General features: G+C 30.7%; 1 protein-coding gene across 1 annotated transcript in view; it reads right to left on the bottom strand.

Moving 5' to 3' along the window:
• LOC142328929 (uncharacterized) overlaps positions 1-15,192 on the bottom strand; it is a 37,087-nt gene extending 21,895 nt beyond the window's left edge. The window contains exons 1-5 of the mRNA XM_075373102.1: positions 14,993-15,192; positions 13,687-13,805; positions 12,977-13,143; positions 4,085-4,244; positions 1,906-2,164 (exon numbers count right to left, since the gene is read on the bottom strand). Of these exons, the coding sequence (XP_075229217.1) occupies positions 1,906-2,164; positions 4,085-4,244; positions 12,977-13,143; positions 13,687-13,805; positions 14,993-15,017 (730 nt within the window). The 5' untranslated portion in view covers positions 15,018-15,192. The remainder of the gene's footprint in view (positions 1-1,905; positions 2,165-4,084; positions 4,245-12,976; positions 13,144-13,686; positions 13,806-14,992) is intronic.
• Between the last annotated feature and the right edge of the window lie 11,591 nt (positions 15,193-26,783).

Genomic DNA, 26,783 nt, shown 5'->3' with positions numbered 1-26,783 from the left:
TGTAATTAGAACTTCAGTGCCATCTTGCATAATAACAGTTTTATCTACCCCTTAAAATAAAATGAAATCATTAAAAATAAATATATATTTTTTACCATTTTATAGATATACTATCAACAGCACTGATATTTTGTTCTATACATGTAATATATATTGTAACAAGACTGGTATAATGGACCTAAGTAACAGATTCATACCAATTAAAAAAAAAGCAATAGAAAATATAACAATGAAAGGAATCCAGAAAGGGACTAAAAGAGTCCTTTTTGTAAGACTAACAGGTCTGTTTAACAATCGTTCTTTGTAATACCGCCAATAATACACCTACAACAGATGTTGTTCTATGAGGAGAATTACCAAACCAGAGTAGGGATTCATGGGAAAATGTAAGAACTCGAACGATCATTCTCATGCTTAAACTTGGGTCTGGTTCTACAGGTCAAGAGGAAAGAAGTATAAATACTCCATGAAAGATGAGTTAAGATCAGTTTTGAAGAAGCAAGTATAAACGTATTGCTTGATGTCTTCAACGCATGTAGTGCTGAATAGTGTGTTCAACATGACGTCACAAGAATTCCATTGTGAACAATGGGTGAATGCAGGAAGTTATTTGGTGAGTTACAGATAAACAATTAGTGAAAGGGAGAGAGTCTTAAACTCATTCATAAATTGTTGGAGTAGTTTTATTGTAAACAGCAACGGTATGTGCAGAGAACGGTACTGAATGATCTTTAGTCTTGAATTATTTGTTTTAATAGTTGTTAAAGATGTAAATTTTAGCGGTCATGATAATGACTTTTGTCAATAGGGCTGAATTCTGGTTTTTACAATTTAACTAGCTGTAAATAAATCCTGAACTTACTTTAAATTCTATTCTGTATATAATCATTGTTTACTATTATTATTAACATTTACTATTATTATTATTATTATTATTATTATTATTATTATTATTATTATTATTATTATTATTATTATTATTATTATTATTATTGATATTTGTTATTATTGTTGTCACTATTATTTATTATTTAACATTATTATTATTATTATTGCGGTTATCTTACTATTATTATTGTTATTATCATAATTATTATTATTATTATTATTGATTTGTCTTATTTTACTTATGTTCTTTAACTAATAAATTGTAATTGCATAAACATTTTTAATTGTTAATCTCTCAATATCCTGATCAAGCCACAAACACATGACAATACTATATATTTTGTAAACCACAAAACAAGAAAAAAACAAAGTTTTTTTGTTTCACTATTGTAGTTCTCTGATATGTAAAGAAAAACAAATGTATATATTTTTGCAAAATCAAAGATATTCATTACTTTTGAAAAGTTTTTTGTGGTTAATAAGTAAGGGTTATTAACTAGGATTCTAGATTGCCATTCTACTGACTAACCTACAAGACAAAGAGAGAGTGATAGCATCTTTTTCTTCCACCTGAAGGTTTTAGGTCTGAATCCCAATCATGCTGCATCTGCATACACTAAAAAATTTTATATCATATTTCTACGGACAAACTTTAAGCTTATGTGGTGAATAACCTCAAAAAAATACCACCAGAAACTAATTTTAATTATTTATTGCTTCTTTTAATGATATTGAGTGAGCTGGCTTATTTTTCACAGGTAAAAAAAATTGGCTTGTTTTAACTGCACCACATGGAGAGAAAGAGAATTGTTTTTCTAGGTAATGGCAATATATTAATACATAAATTTAAATGACTGACATCATATAATATGATTAAATTACCAGAAAATAATTTTCGAACAGTTAATTTACTATAAGAAAAGATTTTGGGAAGAAGACAACATAAACCACATAATAGATACAAATAATTTAGTTAATTTAATTTAAATAATAAAATAAATTAAAATTTTCACAAACCTGCAGAAGTAACCATCGGTTCTATACGTCTCTTTTGTTTAAAAGATACAGCAATAAACAACAAGGATTTAAATAAAGAAGACCGTTGCTTATTAACCAAAAATGATACATTATTCTGATTTAAAGTCTCTTCATTTAAAGGTGGAATGAAAGCAACAGGATCAGGTAATTTTCCTTTTTTTAATTCAATTGCTTTTATCAGGTTTTGCCAATACTGAGGAGTTACAATATGCTGACCTGCTCCCAAAGCAGAAACAACCTAACAAATAAAAATAATGGTATAGCTGATTAAGACAAAAATAATACTAGATTACTTTGCCGTTAAGTAGAAGAACCCAAAATTGATCATAATTTTTTTAGTTACTGAATAATATGTATAAGTCTAAATGTCATTTTATAAGTCTAAATTGTTTTTACTGTAACTTATACCAATACAACAATGAAATGCAAGCAATTCAATTAACTTGAAACATAATTTTATTTAATAACATATTCTCGTGTCTCCTACAGTCGATTTTCACTAATTACAGATTTTTTAAATATCAACATCATAATTAAGATAAACCATTAACTTACATCTTTAAAAAATATAAAAAGTGAAGATTAGAATGCTAATATCATGTATAAATACCTTATTAGATGATAAACCCTCGGGTGTTTGGATTCAAGATAATATCATGTATTTAAGACCAAAAGGTTTTTTTAATGCCTATATTGACAACATTTTAATTTCTTTTTACGTTAGGATCAATGATATGAATTATTACTGTAATGCCAAGAAATTAATTAGCCCTTAAATAAAAAACAGATAAAATTTGTTCAATCTATAGATTTGATCAAAATATTACTCTACTTCAACAGACAAAAATCCTGAGATATAAATTTTTTTAAATTACTTTTATTCAAGTTTAACAATACTGTTTTACTTCAAAAGTTAAAATTCTGTAGACAATCAATTGACTATAAACAGACTTTTTGTGTCGCAATATACCACTTTTCACCCCTTTTCAACCCTCCACCACCCTTACTCCCGCATTTATTTTTTTACGTTTATTATACCATTTACCATTTCCACTTATAAAAGTCCAGGTAACAACTTTTTTCCCTCTAAATGAGTTATTTTGATCAAGCTAATACAAGTTTGTTTAGGCACATATAATCTAATCTGAATTTGTTAAAATTTTTTATGCTTAACAACTTTTTTATATTTATTTAGTTGATTCTTTTTTAAATATTTTTTTCTTAAATGCCAAAAATAATAAGTATTAATGCAAGTAATTAGATTGCTAAACAGTTTTGAAATTATAACACTAAATATTATAGTTAATAATATTAGAAAAATTATGCCTAACAATAAATTTAATGAGTAAACATAGTTTTGACAGTTCACACCAGCTGAAATACACAAATGAAAAAATACAATCAGGACCTAGTCTTGTGTGTACCAATGATGGTTAAAAAACATTTAATACGTATAAATCTAAAAATGGAAACATATAAAAACTATTATAAATGATCAAAAAGCAAATATTAAATGCACATTTTATTTGCTAAATCATCATCAGTAGATAAAGATAATAAGCAATAGTAAATATTTTAAAAAAACTTAAAATAATAATCAATAAACACATATTTTTTAATATGTGTATTATACCAAAGTATTGTTTTAAAAAACAATATATATACTAGAGTTATATACTATATATATACTACAATTTATATACTAGTAAAAAAACCTTTTGTCCATAACCTGTCATCTAGTTTTATTGAGGTTGATATAGAGATACCTTTTTTTTTTAGGAATCAATGACTATTCTTTTCTTTTTTTATAAAGTTAACACATTTAAAAATACAAAGATAAGTTACAATTTTTAATTTATTAAATATCAGCCTAGAGATATAAATATAAATTATAGGCTATAAATGTAGCTATATATAAATATAGGCTATAAATATTAGCCTATTTTATTAAGGTGACAAGTAAGAGTTCTAATACAAAACTAAAAAAAGCAACAGATTTGATTTTGTTGCAGATGAGAAAACTCTTTGTCTTTTATCTGGTAGTTTGTTTTTATATTTAATTTTTTTTGTACTTCTTTCTACTGTTTCATACTTCATCTGTTATGTATTATCGGTAAAATTTTGTTTAAATTAAAAAAATATATATAATGAAAGTTACCTTTACTGTCAATGTTATTTGATTCATAGTTAAGTGAGAACATACTGGAGACCAATTAGATATTAATTTACCACCAATTTTTTCTATATTTGATTTAATCTCAGCCTTCTCTTGGTGATTTAAAGTTGATGTTAAGATAATTATAGGCATAAATACAACTCTGAAAAAATTAACATAATTAAAAATTTATCTGATATAGCTTAAATTGTGACAAGATTATACAATGAATATGCATACATTTTACAAAACTTTATGCAAAAAAAGTTTCCATCATCCCCAAATGATTATTAAAAATACATATCTTTAATTTTCTCTTATTCTATTTTATTAATTTTCAAGCTGGTAGAAAATAATATACCCCACTACACATATTTTTTTAAGTACAAAACGGATGCTAACATACCAGGTGGGCCAAAACTCACTACCCATCATAACAGTCATTATTTAAATATAAAACAAAAACAAATTGAATTCATAACCAACACTTTATAGAAGCTACATGATTATTTATTAGATTGTTTCTCAAATTGCTTTTCATCTTTGTTGATACATTCCTCCAGACGACCTGAGACACTTAGAAATACTTCTTTGCACAGTTGTATATTGGGATCTATTTTTTCAAATGAATTTTGAATAGCATCTTTCAAGTCTTCAATTGTTTGTAGTTTTGAAGTATACACTTTATATCATTAACAATTCTCCAAAAGAGGAAATCCATAGGTTAAGTTCTGGAGATCTGGGTGGCATTTCTACTGCCCCTCACCCTCCAATAACTTTACCACCAAATAACTCATCAACATAATTTCACACAGCTATTGCGTACTGGGGTAGGCTCCATCATGTTGAAAGTAAAGTAAGCTTTAGTTGTTGTAGTTCATTTGTAGCCCAAGAATGTCATAAATTGCCAACATGTCCAGGTACTTCTCTCCAGTTACTATTCCACCAAAAAACCAAGGCCCAATTACTCCACAACATGAGACTACACCCCAAAAAATAACACCAGGTTGATTCTGCTACCTCTTAAAAACAATCCTATGGTTCTCTGAATACTAATAGGTACAGTTGTGTCTGTTGACGTGGCCAGTGCATTTGAAAGTTGCCTCATCACTCCAAATTATCTTCGAAAACAACTCATTATCACTTTTCTTACTTCATTTAACAATGTTTCGCAAAATTGAAGCCTACGATCATAACTGTCTTCCCAGAGACCACGTATGAGACAAGGTGTGTAATGTTTGAATTTAGCCTTATGTAAAATTATCAAAACAGAAGTTCTAGGAATATCTGTTCGAGAGATAGCCTACAAGTAGAGACTTTTTATGGCTCTGGATAACTACTTGTAAAACTTTAAGCTTAGTTTCATCACTTAATGACGGTCTACCTGACCTGGGTCAGTCTGCTGCAGATGCATTTCTCTCAAGACATTTTCGTAAATTATAAACAACATTTTGTGTTGGTGGAACAGTGTTGAAATGATTACTCCATTCATTTATTAGTAAATTATAACCAACTATGAACTACGTTTTTAAAGAAAATACTCTTTCTTCATTAGTAAACATCTTCACAACAAGTTAGAATCAACTTGTCCAATGAACATAGTAACAGCTGTATATAACAGATGTTTGATTGAATAGCAGTGCACTCTGGTGTTTGTGTCAATAACTATCTGATGGAATTAAAATGTCTCCATCCAGCCTGGGATAATCTATACCATATTGAACCAAAAAAAAAAAGAAGAAATTATACTCTAATAATAATTTCTTTTAATAGTTGGAACAGGTATGTAAAAAACAAGATTTACGTACAGGGAGCACGATCTCTGCAACTGTGGTATAGCTTATCCAAGTCGAACTGGCACAGATCTGATCTAGCCAATGGTTACCTAGCTAGCACAGGGTTAAAATATGCTACTCGTGGAAGTAAATTTATAACGCATTTCCTTTATCTCTTTAATTAATTGACATTCTCTTTCTTTTTATTGCTATTTATTATATTACATGAATATTAGTAAACAATTACAATCTGACGATACTTGTTCTAATTGTGTAAGGTGTACTCACAGAACATTCAGATAATGATAGTAGATTTCAACAAGCAGCTATATAAATTATAATTCAAATTTACATTAAAATAATGATATAAAAATCATAGTGAAAACTGAACATGTTCATGGGGTCAAATGGTACTTCAAAGGATGTTCATGCATTCAAAAAAAGCACGATGACAAAATTAAATCACAGTGTATTAATTGTTTTACACAAAGTAAGTAAAAGACTAAATGTCTGGAAGATAAATATATGAAACAAAACGGGCAGAAACTTTTGTGCTGGTAGTATAATAGATTTGAACGACATAAAAGGTAAAATTCAAATTAATATATTAGACTGGGAAAATGGTAAATCTGGTGTGATTGTTATTACTATTTCTATTATTGACAAGAATGTTCACTATGATACATAAGATTTGACAACAAAGGTTTGAGAGATGTGCAAATAAGGTGCAAGGATATATATCATTTTTGGTGAGCCTACAAAGAATTTAAAAAATAACTATTATATAAATAAGTGTGTAACAATAAATCTTATGCAGTAAAACTTATACAGAAAATCTGGAACATTCAAATGTTGATATATGTTTATCCTATGTATAACAGCAAACTGCTAGATACTGCCTTATGCATAACATCACTAACACAGTTGCCATTCACTCTTTATTTTAAGAGTGAATGAAAAAAAATACTTTATAAAAAATTAAAATATACAATGATAATAATTTCTTTTAATAATTAGAATAGTTATGGAAAAAACAAGATTTATGTACAGAGAGCACGATCTCTTCATCTGCTGGAATAGCTTTCCAAGCTGAACTGGCACAGATCTGATCTAGGCAATGGTTACCTAGCTAGCGCAGGGCTAAAATACACTACTTGTGGAAGACAGTATATATATATTATATATATATATATATATATATACAGTATGATTTTTTTTTTTAGTATTTTTTAAACTAATTTTTATTCCAATCAATAAACAAATTCACATCAAACATTTTTTAATTATTTTTAGTCATATTTATATAAAAAAATAAATAAATTCATAACCGAATAAAACAATACACAAATATTTAGCTAACTTATTTTTAAATACTTAAAGTAAAAAAAATAAAAAATAAATATAATTATTACCTTGACATGTAGGTATATCTTGTTTTTCTGCATTTTTATACTGTTTTTACTTGCTTGGTGATAATCCTTTTTTCAGTAAAACTTTTACACTTTACTTTATAATGTATTTTGTTATGAATTCTGTAACTAGCACTACCATAATAAAATAACTAAAGTAAAAAATTACAAAGTTGCCGAATATATAGCACTTCACTCCCTACTGCACATGATTTTATCTTCTTTTGACTATTCTGTTGAACTCTCGCTTCCCAAATTGATGATGACACATTCAATTTGTTGTTCTAGAGGTCTTCGTTTTTTGGCACGTTCACAACATTTTATCCAGTCCTTGAATGAGAGTTCTGCAAACTGTATATGACAAATTTCCATTGTTGGAGCTGTCATAAATTGTACATTTTTTGGCTGCGACACGGTTCTTCACCCATGTCCATATCATCTTGATGGAATTCAAATGGCAATGATATGGAAATAGGCATAAAACAGGGAACCTGCCTTCCTCCAATATCTCATCTATCTTATATGCTTTCAGATGATCTTTATTTTTTTTAATTGTCTCATTCATACAACTGAACTTTGGTCAAACTTTCATAGAATGATAAGCTGTTAGTCCACAGCCAGTCAATCATTGGTTGTTTTGCTGATGCTGAATTTGGTGCTCGGCTTTCTTCAGCATTGTGATTTAGAAGCATCAACTAAAATAACGACACTGATTACTGGCAAGTTAGGTATTAATTTTTCTCTTATCCACTTTAAAAGCGTGTTACAGTTCATCTGAGAATGATAATCTGAGGAAGATTTGGCTTTCCATACTGTCAAGCAGTTGAGAAAAATCCCATTTCTCTACTGGGGTGGATAATTATCCTTTCTCCTTTCTGAAATTGGCACAGCAAAACACTCAGGCGCATTTGAAGGTTGCCAACAGAAATTTTGGCAATGAGAACTTAAAATATAAGTCTCATCGACATAGACAATTGGTCTTCATTCAACTCTATCTACATCTTCTTTAACTTTATTCAAATTCACAAACCCTTTGTACTGAATATCATGTTTTTCAATAAGAATTGCTTTGTTGTTCTCATTCTCTTCCATTTGACGTCCATGCTTAACAAAAATGTCTTTAAGCTCCTCTTTTGCCCACCAAATAACCCATCAGTTTTTAGTTTTGTGTTGTTTCCTTAGAGAAGGCAAGTAGCTCTCATTTAAGTAAAATTTTAACACTTTATACCATGGTATTCTGATCAAAACTGTCCGGGTTTGTCACTTCCTTCTTGTGTTTTATTCCTTTGCGAGAAATGAATTTTGTTCCAAAGCTATTTCACCAGTAATTCATTAAACTGTTCTTTTTGAAACTTCTGTAACATATGCAACACGTTCTCCAACCTTTTTGGGGTCTCTAACAAGCATTTCAACTGCAGTTTCTCCTGCCATGTAATTAAAAATGATGTGTATAATGTCTTTCCCTTGGCAGTGAATGTCTTTTCCACGTAAATTAGACATAATATACAAAATAATAAAATCAATTCACTATCATAACAACAGACCCAACAAAAATTTACTAGTTTAATGCGAATAAATTACTTTTAAAATTTCACTTAAAACTTCAACTACTTTCAGGAACTGAAACTCAAAGAACGCTATAATATGACAATAACCCTTACTCTTTGGATACACACAATTAACTGGACAAGTTTTAACTGCAAATACAATATAACTTAGAAGAAAATCATTTACAAAAACAAGTTAGTCTTTGAATAAATCAGGAATGGTTTGTATAAATAGAGATTTAATGTTTCATTTGAATGTTTAGAATGACACATTGTTCAGTTATTATTTATACAAACCTGAATAAAGAAATTTTTCTTATGTATGACTCATAGTCTAGGCTAGCACACAGTTGTTCACCACTCCCAGAACAATGGGTGAAGAGCATAATATAAATAGTAGACTTGTGCATATTTGGCTTGGACATTTTATACAGTCATAAAAACTATAAATAGATACATTTAGGACTAAACAATAATTAGTAACAGCCGATTAGTCTGCATAATATTGCATAACATATCAATTTCAGTATCTAATAAAAAAAAAATTATTAATTTATTATTATAAACTCAAAATTAAATAAGAACACGAATTTGTTCATCGATTGGAATACACAATAACTGTACCGTATGCATAGTGTCTTTAATTGAGTAGTATTATAAACCCATACTCATTAGGCAGCAAGATAAGCTATGCTGTTCATCTGATCTGTGCCAGTTCGGCTTGGACAAACTATATTAAAATATACTAACACCCACTCAAGAGTTAAATGTAAATGTGAACAACATAAAAAACATATTTTTTCATCATATAATTTATGTTAAGCTAGTTTTAACTTTGTCTGTCACACTGATTTCTCAAGCCCTTTTTAACTGGCCAAAACATCTCAATGGAAGGGAGTCTGTGTAATATCAACACCAAACTACGAGATTCCATTTAGAATCTCACCTAGAATTCAGGTTAATTTGTAAGACACTGAGATTTCATATGGCACCTCATTTTGTGTTTTTCATGTACTTGTGTTTCCCAAATTTTAAATTAAAAAATTAACGTACTTAGTGACCTGTTATATTAATTTTTAATGGAATTAATAATTTTATAATTTTTTAGAACTAAATAACACATATTAATGCTTACATTTGAGTTTTTATTATTTACCAATAAAATATTAAAAGAGTTAAAAGATAAAAGTGTTATATGGCTTGTTACAAACAATGTTCCACCTAATTTTGGAAGAAATTATGATCAGTAATATTCCAAGAATGAATACTAAGTGCTCAGTCTTCTACTGATAAAAGTGTTTTTTTTTTTTGTTTATATAACAAATTAAAAAATATATTTTATATTAGCTCAATACATTTTATATTTTTCACCTATCTTAATTTTTTGTTATATTTTAAATGAAAGTACATTTTTAATTTTATAAAAAAAGTTAGATTTTGATTACACTTTCTTCTGTAAAAGTCTATTAGTCATAAAAAAGCTTACTGTGTTTTTATGAAAATACTCAACTTTAATTGTAAAAATTGAACAGTTACATACTTTATCTAGCAAGAATCTTAGCAAACATAAATCAATCCACCAGCAAAAATAAGCAACAGTTGAACAACCAACCAGCAAGAATTGTATAGCAAATAAATTGTAACAAATTTCAAGTAAGAAACCATATAATTAATTTAAATAACCAAAAGGATAGTAATATCTGTAACTTATATCCCAGTTTATATTACATTCTTATTGTATGGAATTAATGCGGTAAGAAAATTATGCACCACTGTGACACTATGAGGCCCCATTTGAGATTTCACATATTAGGGCCATAATAATCAACTATGTTACGTTACTTTCTTTAGATAGTAAAAACAATTACTTATGACAATGAGTTAATATTTTCTGAAAACATACAGTGGTTATTTGGGAACAATTAAATATCTTCATGAGACATATTAACTTATACTAGGTGAGACTCCTTATAGGATATCATGGCAATCAAGTTATTAAAGAAGTTATACATGATGAATTCAAATAATTTTGGTTAGTCAGACTGAATGAATGATCTTGACCATTACCCATGATATTTTCTTTAAATAATCTTGTGATTGGTGTCTTGTAAACCTGACGCCTATTTAATGAATATAACAATCACAAGTTAAAAGGATATAGCCAAACACACAAATTTTGAATTGTACCAACATTTTATACAGTTCTTAACATATGTAAACAATTCTCCTAAGTCTATAACGCATAGAAACTGACTGATCATCTATTGGTGGAATAATCCAATATTTTTGATTTTTCCTTGTAAATTGGTTTCAATTACAAATGAACATATAATCATACTATAAGCATACATTGGTCAATATTTCTTATGGTAATTTACTTTCATAAATATAATAATTACAAGAAAGTTAAAAAAACATTATTTTACTGTTTTACTGTAACAAAAAGCTCTAGCGACAACCAGTTGAGATCAAGCCATCTGATCTAATCAAGAACAGAAATTCTGTACAATTAAACAAGCTGTTTTAATAGTTCTTTTGGGTGCTATTTATCACCAGGAAAAAAAGATTCAGCCAAATCCCCCAAAAAATATTTTATACAAAAATTGTTTCAAATTTTATGTACTATAATATTTTAAACTACGAGGATAAGTCAATTATTATCCAGAATTTAGTTATATTTTTGTTTAAGTTGGTAGTACTGTCGTGTTGCGTAGATGATGCATGCGTGGTTTAATTGTTGTTATGTCTGTGCAGGTTTGATGCTGCTAGGTTAGTTCTGTTATCGCTGCCCTGCCATTAACCAGGCTGCTCCACTTTCTGTTTGCCCCAAAGAAGAGCAACGTTCAGTGATCTGTTTTTTGTGGTCAGAAGGTGCATCAGGGGCCGAAATTCATTGAAGACTTTCAGTACAGTATGGGAACAGTGTGTTGCCACAATAGAGTGTCTATGAATGGACTGAAAAATTAAAAAATGGTCGCACAAGTGTTACGTACGACAAAGGAGCCGGACGACCGTTTACCACCACAAATGAGAAAAACATTGAGCGTGCATGTGACATGGTTTTCTTACACAGTAACTATTGATGAAGTGGCACATCGACTGCAAATTAGTCATGGCTCTGCCTACAAAATCATCCACAACACACTTGGGTTTCATAAAGTTTGTGCAAGATGGGTCCCAAAACAACTCACACAGTTGCATAAAAAAACGCACTTGGACATATGCCAAAAACATTTGGATCGCTATGGTACTGAACGGGACATCTTCTTAGACAGAATCATCACTGGTGATGAAACATGGATCCATCATTACGAGCCAGAGAGCAAACGACAAAGTATGGAATGGAAACATCCAAATTCGCCCTGCTAAAAAAGTTCAAGACCCAACCATCTGCAGGAAAACTGATGCTTATGGTTTTTTGGGACTCACAAGGCCCAGTACTGGAACATTATGAGAAAAGAGGCATGACAATAAACAGTGCGCGTTACAGTGAAATCCTTACTGCCAAGCTAAAGCCTGAAATTCGAAGCAAACGCTGGGGACTGCTGTCGAAAGGTGTTGTGTTGTCGCACAACAATGCCCGTCCATATACTGCTGCCCACACTGCTGAAACGCTCCAGAAACTCAACTTTGAAGTACTGGCTCATCCTCTGTATAGTCCTGATCTTGCCCCTTCTGACTACAACTTGTTTGGTCCACTCAAAGAGGCATTAAGGGGTCATCGATTTACCTCGGACGAAACAGTGAAAGAAGCGGAGCATTCCTGGCTCGCAGCTCAGCTGAAAACCTTCTTTTATGAGGGCATCAGGAAGCTTGTGCAACAATGGACCAACTGCATTGAAATGCAAGGGGACTATGTTGAAAAATTATATACATGTAAGTTTCCTATTTGTATTGCAATAAAATTTATAACTACATTGCGGATAATAATTGACTTACCCTTGTATAACACAATTTTAGAGTTTAATTTTACTACTCATCCACAGTAGTTTTAAATGTATATTTATTAAGATTTTTCCATTTCTCCATCTTCAAATTTCATTTAAATAAAATAAAAGAATAATTCAAATTAGCCCAGTGCTTTTTGAGTTTTAAGCAAACAAATACTTAAAACAAATTAGGCAATCCAATTTACTAATAAAGATAATAAAATAAAAATCCTACCTCCATATATTCCACTGAAGTCCAAATCTTACCAAATCATCATGTTTTAGTATAATCCTTTGATTTGTTTCAATTTTTGTATTTGATTCAATTCCTGAATTAATAAATGTACCATACTTTGAGGACATATCAACCAAAACAATTCCAGAATCATCATTCTGATCCTCCTAAAAGAAAGAAAAAATTAGATCATTAAAACCAGTAACCATACTTAAATGAATTTTACAACAAAATGTAACATTCTTAATAGTTAAAAAAATCTACTGCAAGAAAGTGACAGAACTAACTTTGATAAAACATGAACAAGACAATAGGAGAATAAAAACAGTTATGCACATGTATCTCCTGGAGACCTACTAAAGTTCACACTCAAGTCAACAGGCTGACACAGGTAGTTATATGAAAATGGCTATTACATATGCAAAGAAGTCATTTTGTGTTTAATTTTTGAAAATGACAATTCTTAACTAATTAGGAAAGAAAATACTTAAAATTACTTCTTCTTGTACTGACAGTACATCGTTCCACAGAGTAGAACGTGTAACTTGCCATAAATCCATTCACAGCTCATTAACCTGCGAGTGGTGCTATGATTACACCAACAAATAGTTCATAGAGTGATTTATCAACACAACTAACTGTCCATAGTTTAGGAAATATTAACTTTTGATTATTATTAATTAAAAACAACAAACAACAATAGTACTCACATTTTCAAGTAATATTTTCGCATGTTGCCTGCTAATGGATTGATCATCACTTAATGTTATTGAGCCCCCTTTGCGACTCACTAGATGCTCAATTTTTGGTGTTATAAGGAATAACTCACCTAAAAATAGTAATAATCAAACAATTAGGCCTAAATAAATACTCTGGTATAAGCTAAATAACATACAATTGATATAGGAAATAACTCATTTAAGGTTAAGATTTCTGTAATAATCTGAAATTTGATATTTCCAGCTGTAATAATGCATATTAATCTCAACAATAAAATACTTCAACACAGAAACCTTAGAATAGTTGTACTAATAACTTAATTTATATCAACCTATATTACAGCATATTACAGTGAATAGTCAGTGTTACCTATATCCAAGCTTGGATTGGTAATCTGTCTCAATGAAGTACTTTTTAGAGATTGCTGGAGGATAATGTAATTCTTCAGCAAAGATTCACAATTGGTAGTATAGAACAATAATGACATGACAGGTTGACTAGTACCAGAAAAAGTCACAACTCTGAAGTAATATAGACAACAAAATGCAATGTACTGCATAATTAAATTAATTAGTAATAGAAGTTTAATATTAATAAAAGAATAAAGTAAAAAAAAAAAAAAACTTTAGCCAACATTTTAACCAACAATTTGACTCAATCTAATAACTGAGTTAACTTTATTACCAAACAGTAATTTGTTTGGCAAATCTTACAACTTAGAACCTAAATTTATAATTAATTTGTTACTAGATGCCACACATATTTATTGACAATAAAAATTTAACAAATTAACACAGTAATGCAAGAAGAACCTACCGAAAATTATAACTATTACATTGTTTTATAAAGTAAATGTAATTTTGGGGTCTTTACAAGGCAGTTGAAAAACTAAAACAAATTTGTTATGAGCAAAGTGTAACATGTAACCTTTTTGTTTATTTTAATTTGATACAAAAAAACCACCATCATCTTTTATGAGTGAAGAATACTTATGATTTTAATAGCTGCATTTCATCCAACTGTAGAAATAAATAAAAATTGTAAATGAGTACGTTGTGCGGCTTCCTAGCTTCCACATCCCTTGCAAACACTTTTTACTAAAAATTTAATTATCAGTGGCTCCGTGGAAGTCGAGTAATTTAGGAACTTTATTTTCGATAACTAAATCTGGCTGTTTTATTAATAGTTGTACAACTTAAAATATTTTTAGAAAAACATTAAAGAACTATGTAAAAAACAGACAGGTTATGTTATAATCTTTGAGCATAAAAATTGTGACAATCAAATACTGATTACCTCTTTCACTTATTAATAACCACATTATAGTACTTCAAGGCTTTAAAAAATGTTCAGTTCATAATAGAATTCACATAATATGAAAAAAAAAACAAACTTTGCAAAACAACTTGTACATCAATACGTTTAAATTTCGTATTAATTCTCAACACCACCTAAGAATAATAACACTAAAAACAGCCCCTTAACGAGGAGAGTATCTCGACTCACTTTTTTCCGAAAGAGGTCGATTGTGCGCGCAAATTATCATATTACATAGAGAGCGTTAGAGATATATCGAAATGTTCTTTCTTTCTTTTTCCACTTTACCCTCTGGAATTACCGTTCAGATAATACTTCAGAGGATGATATGTATGAGTGTAAATGAAGTGTAGTCTTGTATAGTCTGAGTTTGACCATTCCTGAGATGTGTGGTTAATTGAAACCCAACCACCAAAGAACACCGGTATCCACCATAGTATCGAAATGATATAGACCAGAGGTTCCCAAACTTATTTTTCTCATAGACCACTTTCAAAATTTTGCTGGTTCCGGTGGACCCCCTGCAGCTACATTTCTACCATATTTCCAGTCGACGGAAAATGTGAAGATTAGATCTAACTATGAAAATTTCCGTTACGGCTGAGTTCCACGAACTAAAAGCTTCCGAAAAAAGTGAGAATTGATCGGTTAATTTTTTATTGACTGTGCTGTGAGTGGATGTCAAAAAAGTAAAGTTGGCCGATCAAAAAAAAATGCTTCCATCCAACTTTACATTTTTGACATCTACTCACAGCACAAGAAAGCAATCAATTCTCACTTATTTTATTTAGAAAACTTCCCATTCAGAATGGTAAAAAGAAAAAGAAAAATGTATATTTTTTTGTGTTGCATTTATTCAAATATGTAATCATTACACTATTAATTATTATTGTTATCATATTGCAATGTAATATAATAAAATTGTCGTAATATAATTACAATTAAACATTAATAACGTAATGTAACTTCTACAATGACAATCACAAAATAGTTTCAATTTTAATGGGAGGGATGTACTTGATGGATTGACAGCAAATTATATAATATTGAATCTGCTCCTTTTTTTTATAAAAGGTTTGTAACGACACTAAAACTTTTTTCGACAAGATATGACGAGGGAAACGCTATCAAAAGCTTTCTCGCAATTCCCCACAGTCCAGGATATTTTTCTGGTATTTCTGCCTGCAGCCAAAATGTTTGATACCCTCTTTTAAATTTCACCTTCAGCTCCTCATTAGTGTTAAGCTCGAATAGTTCCTCTTGTAATATCACATTCTCCACTTCCGTTTCATCAAATGGATTTATGATCCGTGGTGGTATTTCCATCGTCAGAATATCTTCAAATCTGATTTTGAAGTCATCATGCAGGGCAATTAAATGTTGAACGTATGTCTGAATATCCTCATCAAGGCATTCTACCTGTGACAAGTTTGAAAACTGGGAAAATACGCGCCGACTAATATTTTGCTTCATAAATTTCAATTTTCCAAGAAAAGCTGAAATTACACCCTTCGTTTTATTAAATTGAGACTGTCCCCTTGTAATTGTAAATTAATGTCATCAAATTTTTTGAACAAATCTGTCAAATACACGATGTCAGCTTTCAAAGTGATCAGGCTTTCTTTTAAATCTGAATCTTTACCTTCCAGAAACTCTAAAACTGATTCAAAAAGTGAGTAAAATCTTGTTAAACATGCACCTTTCGACAACCAGCGTACTTTAGTATGTAAGAGTAATCGTTGGAAGTCTTCATCATTTTCATCGCACAATTGGGCAAATAAACACGTATTCAATGCATTGCTTCTTATCTTGTTAACAGCATTAATTACAAGTTGAAGCGATTGGTGCAATCTATCACTCAGATTTTTCGCTCTAGGTGTTGTCGGTGGATGACACAGTGAAACGCAGTTACCTCTGGTATAATTCTTTTAAGATGGCTTATAAACCCACGATATCGCCCGACCATGGCAGGAGCTCCATCTGTTGCCACCGAAATGACGTTTGTGAATGGAAATGATTTTTCGTTAAAAAAATCACTCAGGACATTAAATATTGATTCACCTTTAGTGTCCGTCTCCAAAGTTTTCGCGAATAGTAGCTCTTCATGAATTTCTTCGTCCATAACAAATCGAACATATGCCAATAATAATGCTTCATTACCAGGTAAAGTTGGCTCGTCCAGTTGAATAGAAAAATGAGTTGTTTGCAGATAATTACACAAGAAACTTTCAATTTCAGAGCTCATTTCATCAATACGTCTTTGTACAGCGTTGTTACTCAAAGGAATTCTTTTGAGAATGTCAAATGGAGATTTGTGCAGAACAGTTTTTAAAACCTCTTCAACAGCGGGTAAAATTAACTGTTCTCCAATGGTGTGCGGTTTTCCAGATTTCGCTATAAGTAATGAAATATTGTACGGTGCCCGCAAGCCATCATCGTTACTTTCAGACGTTGAAGCGAACATACTGTGCACGGTAGGTCTCTTCATATTTTTCCTTCAATGTTTGAAAATATTTCAAATCTTTACCTATTTTATCAGGATGACACCTTCTTAGATGATCTTCGAGCTTCGATGGTTTCATAGAGTTATTGCTCAAAATTTTGCTGCACAAAAGGCATATAGGCAATCGCTTGTCTGCCTTTGATGGAAGAAATCCAAATTTTAAATAATCAACACTGTACAGTCGACATTTCTTCTTAGATTCAGCCATGTTTCGTATCAGTTACCTACCGGTAATTAAAAAAAAAACTTTGTTTTAGTAATCTCAAGGCGGTCTTACTTAACAGGATATGACTATTTTAACAGAATAGGATTAATTAATTATTGCAATGAAATAAAGTACCAGCGGCAAACTGATTCTAATTATTAAAAGCAATAAATCGGTAAGATCCATAATAAAGTTTTATGAAAATGGCTGAACCGATTTTAATGTGATGTAAAACATTTTTTCATTAATTATATTTCCGTAAATTCTATAGAAAATACTTTTAAATAACCAATATTTTGATATCACAACTCTGCGATTTTAATCATTTATTTATTACTTTGATACACGTTAAAGTACGTTATACGTGATGAGTATGTAAAGACAGGTACAATTTATGAAAATATATAACGTGTTACAGAATAAGGGTTATAACCGGGAAATGGTATGTTCAGGATCAGTTTTTAAGTCGATTCCAATAGTTTTTTTTATATATCTGAAAAAAAATTTACACCAAAAATGAATAAATCCTTAAACAGAGACAGTATAAAGTGGTCACATTACAATATTGTGATGTCGCGTAGCCCCCGCGGCTTTGACCGCGACGCGCGCGACGTTTCAATATTGTGATTTGACCACTTTTTACTGATTTTTTATTAATTTTTGGTCTAAATTTTTTTTCAGATATATAAAAACAAACTATTAGAATCGACTTAAAAACTGATCCTGAACATAACATTTCCCGGTTGTAACGCTTATTCTGTAACACGTTGTATAAATGTATATAATTATTAGTGAACCACCACACAGTCGAGTAAAAAAAATATTACTAATACAGTAGGGACAAAAAGTTCAACCTTTCTCGGCTTTCTGTTCTTTTAGGGAAGTCTCTAATAATGGCTCTGTTCAGTATTTAATTTTTAATACGTACCTACTACACGCAAACATTACAAATATACTTATTACAACATAAATATATCTTTATCGCAGGTGGGTTGGAAGAGATTTCTTTTAGGAATAAACCTCGCCTTTTGTACCTACGTATTTTTTGTAATTTGTGCATTTTTTGTTTACTGACGTGTACAATAAATTGTCAAATAAATAAATAAACAATAAATAAAATAAAAGTAAGTATAACAAAAAAGCAGGTAAGTACTTAATACTTTTTCCGATACTGGCAAACGCTATCTATTCACTTTACTTTTCTTTTCGAAATTCCGGAAACAAATGAGTAACTTTTATCCTCGGCAATCGTATTTATATTTGTGAAGAATCAAACAAGTTCATGCAAGATTGCTACCACACACACCGCAAGTCGTATTTCGTCCCTTTGCACGTCTGAACAAGCGTTGCGGACAGCGGCGGCGCTTTGCAAGTCTCGACACGTTCGTTGTACTGAATATGGATTATGCAAGTTTTTACAAGTAACAGTCGCTGAGCTTCTCAAAACATTATCTGCCTAGATCGATACGCAAAGTCAAGCCAACATTTTAGTTCTTCACTATCGAAACCAGATGGATTTTCGTGGACCCCCGCTTACGAGTTGTGAACCCCCATTTTTTTGTCACGCCAACGTAGACCCCCGTCGAGTCTCCCGTGGACCCCTGGGGGTCCACCTGGACCACTTTGGGAATCAATGATCTAAACTGCAAATTTACAAATGTTCCTAGCAACACAAATAGATTCAAACTAATACAACTGTAAAAGTATATAGCACAATTTTCGGCACTTGTGCTCTTTAGGTGGCACCACAGTAGAAAGAATTTTTTGTCTAAAAATGATCGATTCTAGATCTATTTTACACGCTGAATATATTATTCTGATTGGCAGATCGATATTTGTTTGTACCGGGACCGACCTCCATAGCGCGAGTGGTAGCGTCTCGGCCTTTCATCCGGAGATCCCGGGTTCGAATCCCGGTCACTGTAATCTTTTCCACTGTAATTTTGTTTAGCCTCCGGTAACTACCGTTCAGATAATACTTAATGTATGAGTGTAAATGAAGTGTCGTCTTGTATACTCTCAGTTCGACCATTTCTGAGATGTGTGTTTAATTGAAACCCAACCACCGAAGAACACCGGTATCCACGATCTCGTATTCAAATCCGTGTAAAAATAACTGGCTTTACTAGGACTTGAACGCTGGAACTCTCGACTTCCTAATCAGCTGATTTGGGAAGACGCGTTCACCACTAGACCAACCCGGTGGGTATTCGAATTGTCGAATCCCGGTCAGGCGTGGCATTTTTACACACGCTACAAATCATTCATCTCATCTTCTGAAGCAATACATAACGGTAGACCCGGAGGTTAAAAAAAAACCAAAGGTTTACTGCTTATAATTACAGATAATAAATAATTGCAATAATTACTGAATTTATTATTTAAATACTCTAAACGTTATTATGTTAATTAGTCAAGGTTACCGAGAGTAGGTTAAGTTTAGTTAAATAACAAAAGAATAATATATTCGTAATCAGCATGTAAAATAGGTCTAGAATCTATCATTTTTAAACAAAAAATTCGTCTTGCCTGCGCGGTCGCAGGCAAGACGAATTTTTTTCAGGCAAGATATAGGGACTACTGCCATTACAGCGAGTCTCTGCTAGCAGAAACTCGCTTAAAGACGGAAAAAACCCCCACCCTGCGAAATATTTTTCAGAATAGTATCTCGCGGACGTCCCCCCAGCGTAAAAACTACGTTCCTCGTCCACAAGCGAATAATGCACACGTAGTTGTTCGATATCGAAACTGTCGTACAGGAGCAGACCTGGGTGTATGTAGAGCATCTAGGCACAGTATACAGACTGATTCCGGCGAATAACAGCCCGAACTCGGCAGTACCCGGAGGCGACCTGGATATTATACAGGAGAACTGCGAAGAGTCCGTCGTACTCATGGAATAACAATAAGCATACGTCGTAAACGCCAATAGCACGATGCTATACGGGCGGGCGCGTGCATATGATCTAGACGTCATAAACCCCGAAACGCCCACGTTTATCAAATCAACCGATCGGGTCAGAGCCGGACGTACTCGACATCGCGATTCTGAAGGCGGTAACAGTTCCATAGGCGATAGAAATCATCGAAGACCTCAGCTCTGACCAATCATCGGTTCTATTGGAATCGGTCCAAGTAGGGGCCGAACATGACCCTCCGCCTTTACATAAAAGGTAGGTAAACTAGAAGATGTTTTATAAGACGTTCCAACGCACATATACGCCGACGGATACAGAACTTCTGAATACACCGGAGGAAATCGACGCCACGGTCGAACGCGTCACGTCGTCTATCAGTGATGACCTTATTTACATCACGACAGAAAAAACAACCTGCCTTCTCCATAACTCACTTCCACCCCACATATCCGATTCAACGAAAAACTTCAGCTTCAGACGGAGATATCGGCCTCATCCTAGCTCTAGATGATAAAAGAGAATTTTACAACCAGACGGCCATAATACCACATTTGAAATCTCCTTCTTCATCAAGCAAGCTATTCTTCAGTTTTGTGAAGAGGTATCATTAGAGCCAAATCTGGCAATGTGGAAACACTTAAGCAAAGGTTATGCAGAAACAATCAAGAGACGTGCATGCAGTTACATTATTGTTGTGAAAATATTTATTAAAAAATTTAAAGATTAAAGAAAGAATGATTACAGATTTGTGAAAAGATATATTAAAGGCATTATTGTTTTTGGTCAAATGTGGACATTTAGCCATAATACCACCTTCAATTGGTCCAATAGTTTAGCATAATATTTTCCAGTGAGGGACCTTTCTTTCTTTTTCCTGTTTAGCCTCCGGGAATTACCATTCAGGTATTACTTCAGAGAATGATATGTATGAATGAAAATGAAGTGTAGTCTTGTAGTCTCAGTTCGACCATTCCTGAGATGTGTGGTTAATTGAAACCCAACCACCAAAGAACACCAGTATCCACAATCAAGTATTCAAATCCATAAACTTCCAAATCAGCTAATTTGGGAAGACGTGCTCACCACTAGACCAACCTGGTGGGTCCAGTGACGAACCTGGCTTTTTTCAAATAGTCTATGAGTACCACACCACAAGAATACCAAAAAATCATACTCATGGATTTTCCTGCAGATGGAACAGTTTTTGCTTTCTTGCATACAATTTCATCTGCTTTCAACCATGTGTTGAAAGCATATATTTTTAGTAGACTGCTAACAAACACAGTAACCATCAAGCAGAAAGCTTTTTCATACCCATAACATCATGTAAAATGTGAACACAGTTTATTAAGACATTTGCAATGTTACCAAGCTTTCACAGCTTTAATCGACGATGATCATTGAGTACAGCACTGTGGATTTTTATGATGATTGCATCAATTGTAGCATTCATCATCTTGATGAATGTTTCACCATGTTTAAATTCAGCAGTCCCCTTTTTTAATGTTGAAAACAACTGGGAATCCTTTAAAGTACAATTTAACTCTTTTATAACTGTTGTGACACTTTTAAACCTATTAAAATAAAAGGTTTCTTTTAAATGAATTAAAACAAAGTACTTTATAAGAGCTCAAACTTCAATGTTTACCAGTTTTTTAAGAGAATGTCAAACTTGTTTGTTTTATTTGATCACAAAAAACAAGCAACTAATGCATACTTCTGAAACTTCACAGAATGCAATCTAAATATCATAGTCATTTGGTCATACTTGCACCTTCGCTGAGTCAAGCAGAAAAGTTTTGAATGATTGGTACATAAATCCAGTAAGGCAATCTTGCCATTTATATTTTCATAATGACAGATTTTTTTACAAACAAAAACCAAATGAACTTCCTCTACAAACTTAAAAAATGAAAAACCACTGAAATCAATGTACTTTACTACACTGCTAAATCAATCTTAAAAAATTCCTGGTTTAACTGACAACCTTCTTTTTTTTTAATTCTGTCAAAAAAAATGGTATGCTATAATCACACATGTAAAACTAACTGACGAAGAGGTTAAATTAAATTATAAGGTTTAAGTGCTATACAAAGAATGTTACAATACAAATCTTTCTTTTTATGATGAAACATGGTACACAGAATTCCTTCAGACCAAATCTAAATGAAAAATTATGCAAAACCCAAAGATTTCTTTAAATAATAATTACCCATGAGGTTGTCACTGTCATAAAAAACCCAATATTTTTACACTTTTTATTGTACACTTGTTAGTGTTTGTGAGTTATAATTACATTACTTTTATTCAAAGGAAGGAGGATATCACCGATATACAGCTGTCAAAGTAAAACCACACAAAGAGTTTTAAGTAAATATTGAAATAAATAAACAAAATTCTAATCATCAAATTGTGTGATTTATTACCTATTTCTTATTAATAACATTATGTGCTACACTTCTACACCTCTATAATAAAATACAAAAATCATTACACATACATATACATAATATATATGTATATATATACATAATATATATGTATATATATTTATTACTTATTTTATTTTTAATTGCAATATTAAAAGCTACATTAAGTTATTATTTTAAAGATATACAATATACATTATTAATCTGTTTAGGAATAATTATAATTACAAATATTTATTTAAATTACATTACTATTTATAATTTTTTTTCTAATTTTATTATATACATTTTATAAATATATTATATATAAATATATATTTAAGCGTTAATTCAATGATCACAATATTTTAGTAGTTTGGAATGACATATAAATAAATAAATTAGTATGGTAGCTATACACCAAAGAAGTATAATAATCAATAAAACAGTTCATATTAACAGTTAAATTTTTATAAACAGACTGCTTAACATCAGTAATAGTAATTTATTAAAGAATTATATATTTTTTTTAATAATAATTTTCTTAAATATAAACTTCAAGTATATTATTATCTAATGTAAATTGAAAAAAAATATTATACTGATATTATTATCAGATATGATAGATATCGTATCAAGATACGATATTTTGGTAAAAATATCTTTATTACTTCAACAAAAAGTTCATCTATATGTAAACAAAAGTAAACTATAGTAACATTATAATTAATGTTAAATTCCAAACTGGGTTGGTTAACATGAATCACTAATAACTCCTAAAATAGACATAGTCATTTTCAAGAATAAACGGATATGTAAATAGTCATTCATATCTATAATAGTTATGTCCATAGTCAGTTTGTCATTAAACACAACTTAATGGAATAAGTGAGAAATTAAGTAGCTTCCTTCACTGAGGAGAATATAGTTACATAATAGCACGCTATGCTAAGCTCATTGAATTTGTAAGGCTGATATTAAGCCTTGTAAATAACACCACTCCATTCACTTCGGGGACTGATTGAAAGCAACATTGACTGATGCATCTTGTATCTCAGGTACTTTACTTGCATCACATCCACTATAAACTCAATATAATATGATAGAAAAATTAAACTAATAAGTACATAATAAAATCTTCTAATGGGTCAACTGTAATTTACATCCCTAATGAAGATGGTTTGCAAAATCTAGAACATCTAAAAAAAATACAATCTGGAAATTAAAGGAAACAGAAAACCAGTAGCTGAATCTGTGTATTATAAATATGTGGTTTAATCAAGTTTATTAATAATTTACCTGTCATGCCGTTTTTTCAAACCTTTTCAAATGACATTAAGATCCCAAATGGAGTCTCACATAATAACATGAGTCTTCATGATACTGTTTGGAATCTCACATACAATTAGAACTAATTTGTAGGGCACAGAGACTCCATATGGCATCTCATTTGCACATTTGTCCATGTACATGTGTTTGCCACGTTCTAACTTAAAACTGATACACTTAAGCATTCTGTTATAATAACTTTTAATGGAATAATAATTTTATAATTTTCAGGAACTAAATATCACATTTTAATCTTTAAAGAGTTTTTATTATTTATTAATAATAATCTACAAAATTTACAAGTTAAAATTTGTTGCTGTATTTCATGTTACAAACAATGTTGCACCAAAATTTAGAAGAAAGTACAATCAGTCTTCAATTGTTAAAACTGGTTTTTTTATGTAACATAAATTTTAAAAAAAATATATATTTTTCTTTTACTTTTATTATTATTTTATAATTATTATTAAGAGCGTATCTCAATATATTTTATATAATTCACATATCTCAGTTTTCTTTTATATTTTTAATGTACAGTAGTTTTCTAATTTTATAAAAAAAATATATTTTGGTAAAATTATTTTTTCTGTAATTATTATATAGCTTAATAATTAAACTATGTAAGTTTTTTCCTGTATTGGCACAGAAAAAATGCTTACTGCGTTTTTATGCAAGTACTTTATTTATTTATAAAAAAATGGGCAGTTACACATTCATCTAGCAAGAATTTTAGCAAACATAATTAAAAATCAATCCCACAGCAACGAGTAAACTTAAAATTTTTAAGTAAAGACCATGTTAAGTTTAAATAATAACCAAAAAGATAATAACATTTGCAATTTATATTCTATTTCATACAATACATTCCTATTACATGGAATTAATACAATAAGAGAAAAATATGTGCCACTACGTCATAAGACCCATTTGACACATCCTAGGACCTGACCCCCGTAAGAGAAGATATCCTTTGCCATCTGCACCGTTCCTAGCCCTTATGGGCTTTACTGGAGATCATCTTCAAAACTTTGGCTTTTGACATATTCCAGTTCGCCTCATTCAAGATACCACTGATGCGAATGCCACAAGTGACATTCCCATCAGTGTACTACTATTTAATGATCTCAAAACAAAACACAACTTATAGTCTTAAGTAAAACTAATAAAAATCAATTATATAACTTTCTTAAGAGAGTAAAAAGAACTATGTAAAATATTGTGTTAATATTTGATGAAAAAATGTAATGGCCATTTCACAATAATTAAATATTTTCATGTGACCTGTTAATAATACTAGGCGAGATTCCTTATGAGATCTCATGGCAATCAAGTTGTTAACAAAATAAATTCCCACATATTACCAAAATTATACTCAGTACTATTTCACTGGACTCTGAGAATAATTTCATTACATATGTTGGCATTTACTGGTTGACTGTATCTATTTATGTCTTAGCGAGTGTATTTTATATGGCGTAGCCAAATTAATAAAAAGTGAAAATTGAAATTACGTTAAAATTTAAATAGATAATCATTTACATATAAGAAGGGAAGTAAACTGGATATCCATACAACCAGTCATATATAATAACATTATATAAAACTTCTTTAGACAAGTAATAATGCTGAAAAATATTGCTGAACAATCTAAAAATGTAAATTGGTCATTCATCATATTCTATAGTCAGATAACTAGAACACCACTGATTTGAAGGTTGCATTGCTTGTTAATGAAATGAATGGGCTTGCAACTTATTATATCTATGGATTGCTAAGGTAGGGTGTATTATCAATTAGAACTCAATAATAGAATGAAGGCCAGAAACAGTATTAAGAAATCATTAACATTAAAATACAACTGCGCCTTGAACTATTAAAGGGAAAGCTAACGCTAGCCATCTGGACAATTCCTACATATTACAGTCATACAAATCTTGACAATATAAAATGAAATGATTGAAGAAAGATAAAAGCATGAAATCCTGTCATTTTAATTCCATTAAAATTCTTTTCAATAGTTGAGTTTTCTCATTTCGTCGGAGGCAACAGAAAGAGAAATGTCCCTGAAGTCAATATTACCAAATTCTTCAGACTACTCTGTTACAGAATTAATGAGCCTGCCTGAGTTATTTTTTTAAATATTGCATGCATACACAATTCCTATAAGTATTATCTCATCTGTAGAAAACAGTACATTTATATGGAGATGTATGCCTCATCTTTGTAACTAGATATCAAATAAGAAATGAATATGAAAATATTCAAGAATAAAATAAGAATGGATGTGAAATAATCAGATAATTTATAAGAAAAGTTTTTTAATCTAAAAAAAAAAATCAAAAAGAAACTATTTCATTAAATATATCATAAATTAAGTTAACATTAATTGTATTCTCATAATATATTC

Source organism: Lycorma delicatula, chromosome 8 (assembly GCF_047948215.1).
Source record: "Lycorma delicatula isolate Av1 chromosome 8, ASM4794821v1, whole genome shotgun sequence".
Classification (NCBI taxonomy): domain Eukaryota; kingdom Metazoa; phylum Arthropoda; class Insecta; order Hemiptera; family Fulgoridae; genus Lycorma; species Lycorma delicatula.
This window is presented reverse-complemented; position numbering and strand designations above follow the sequence as displayed.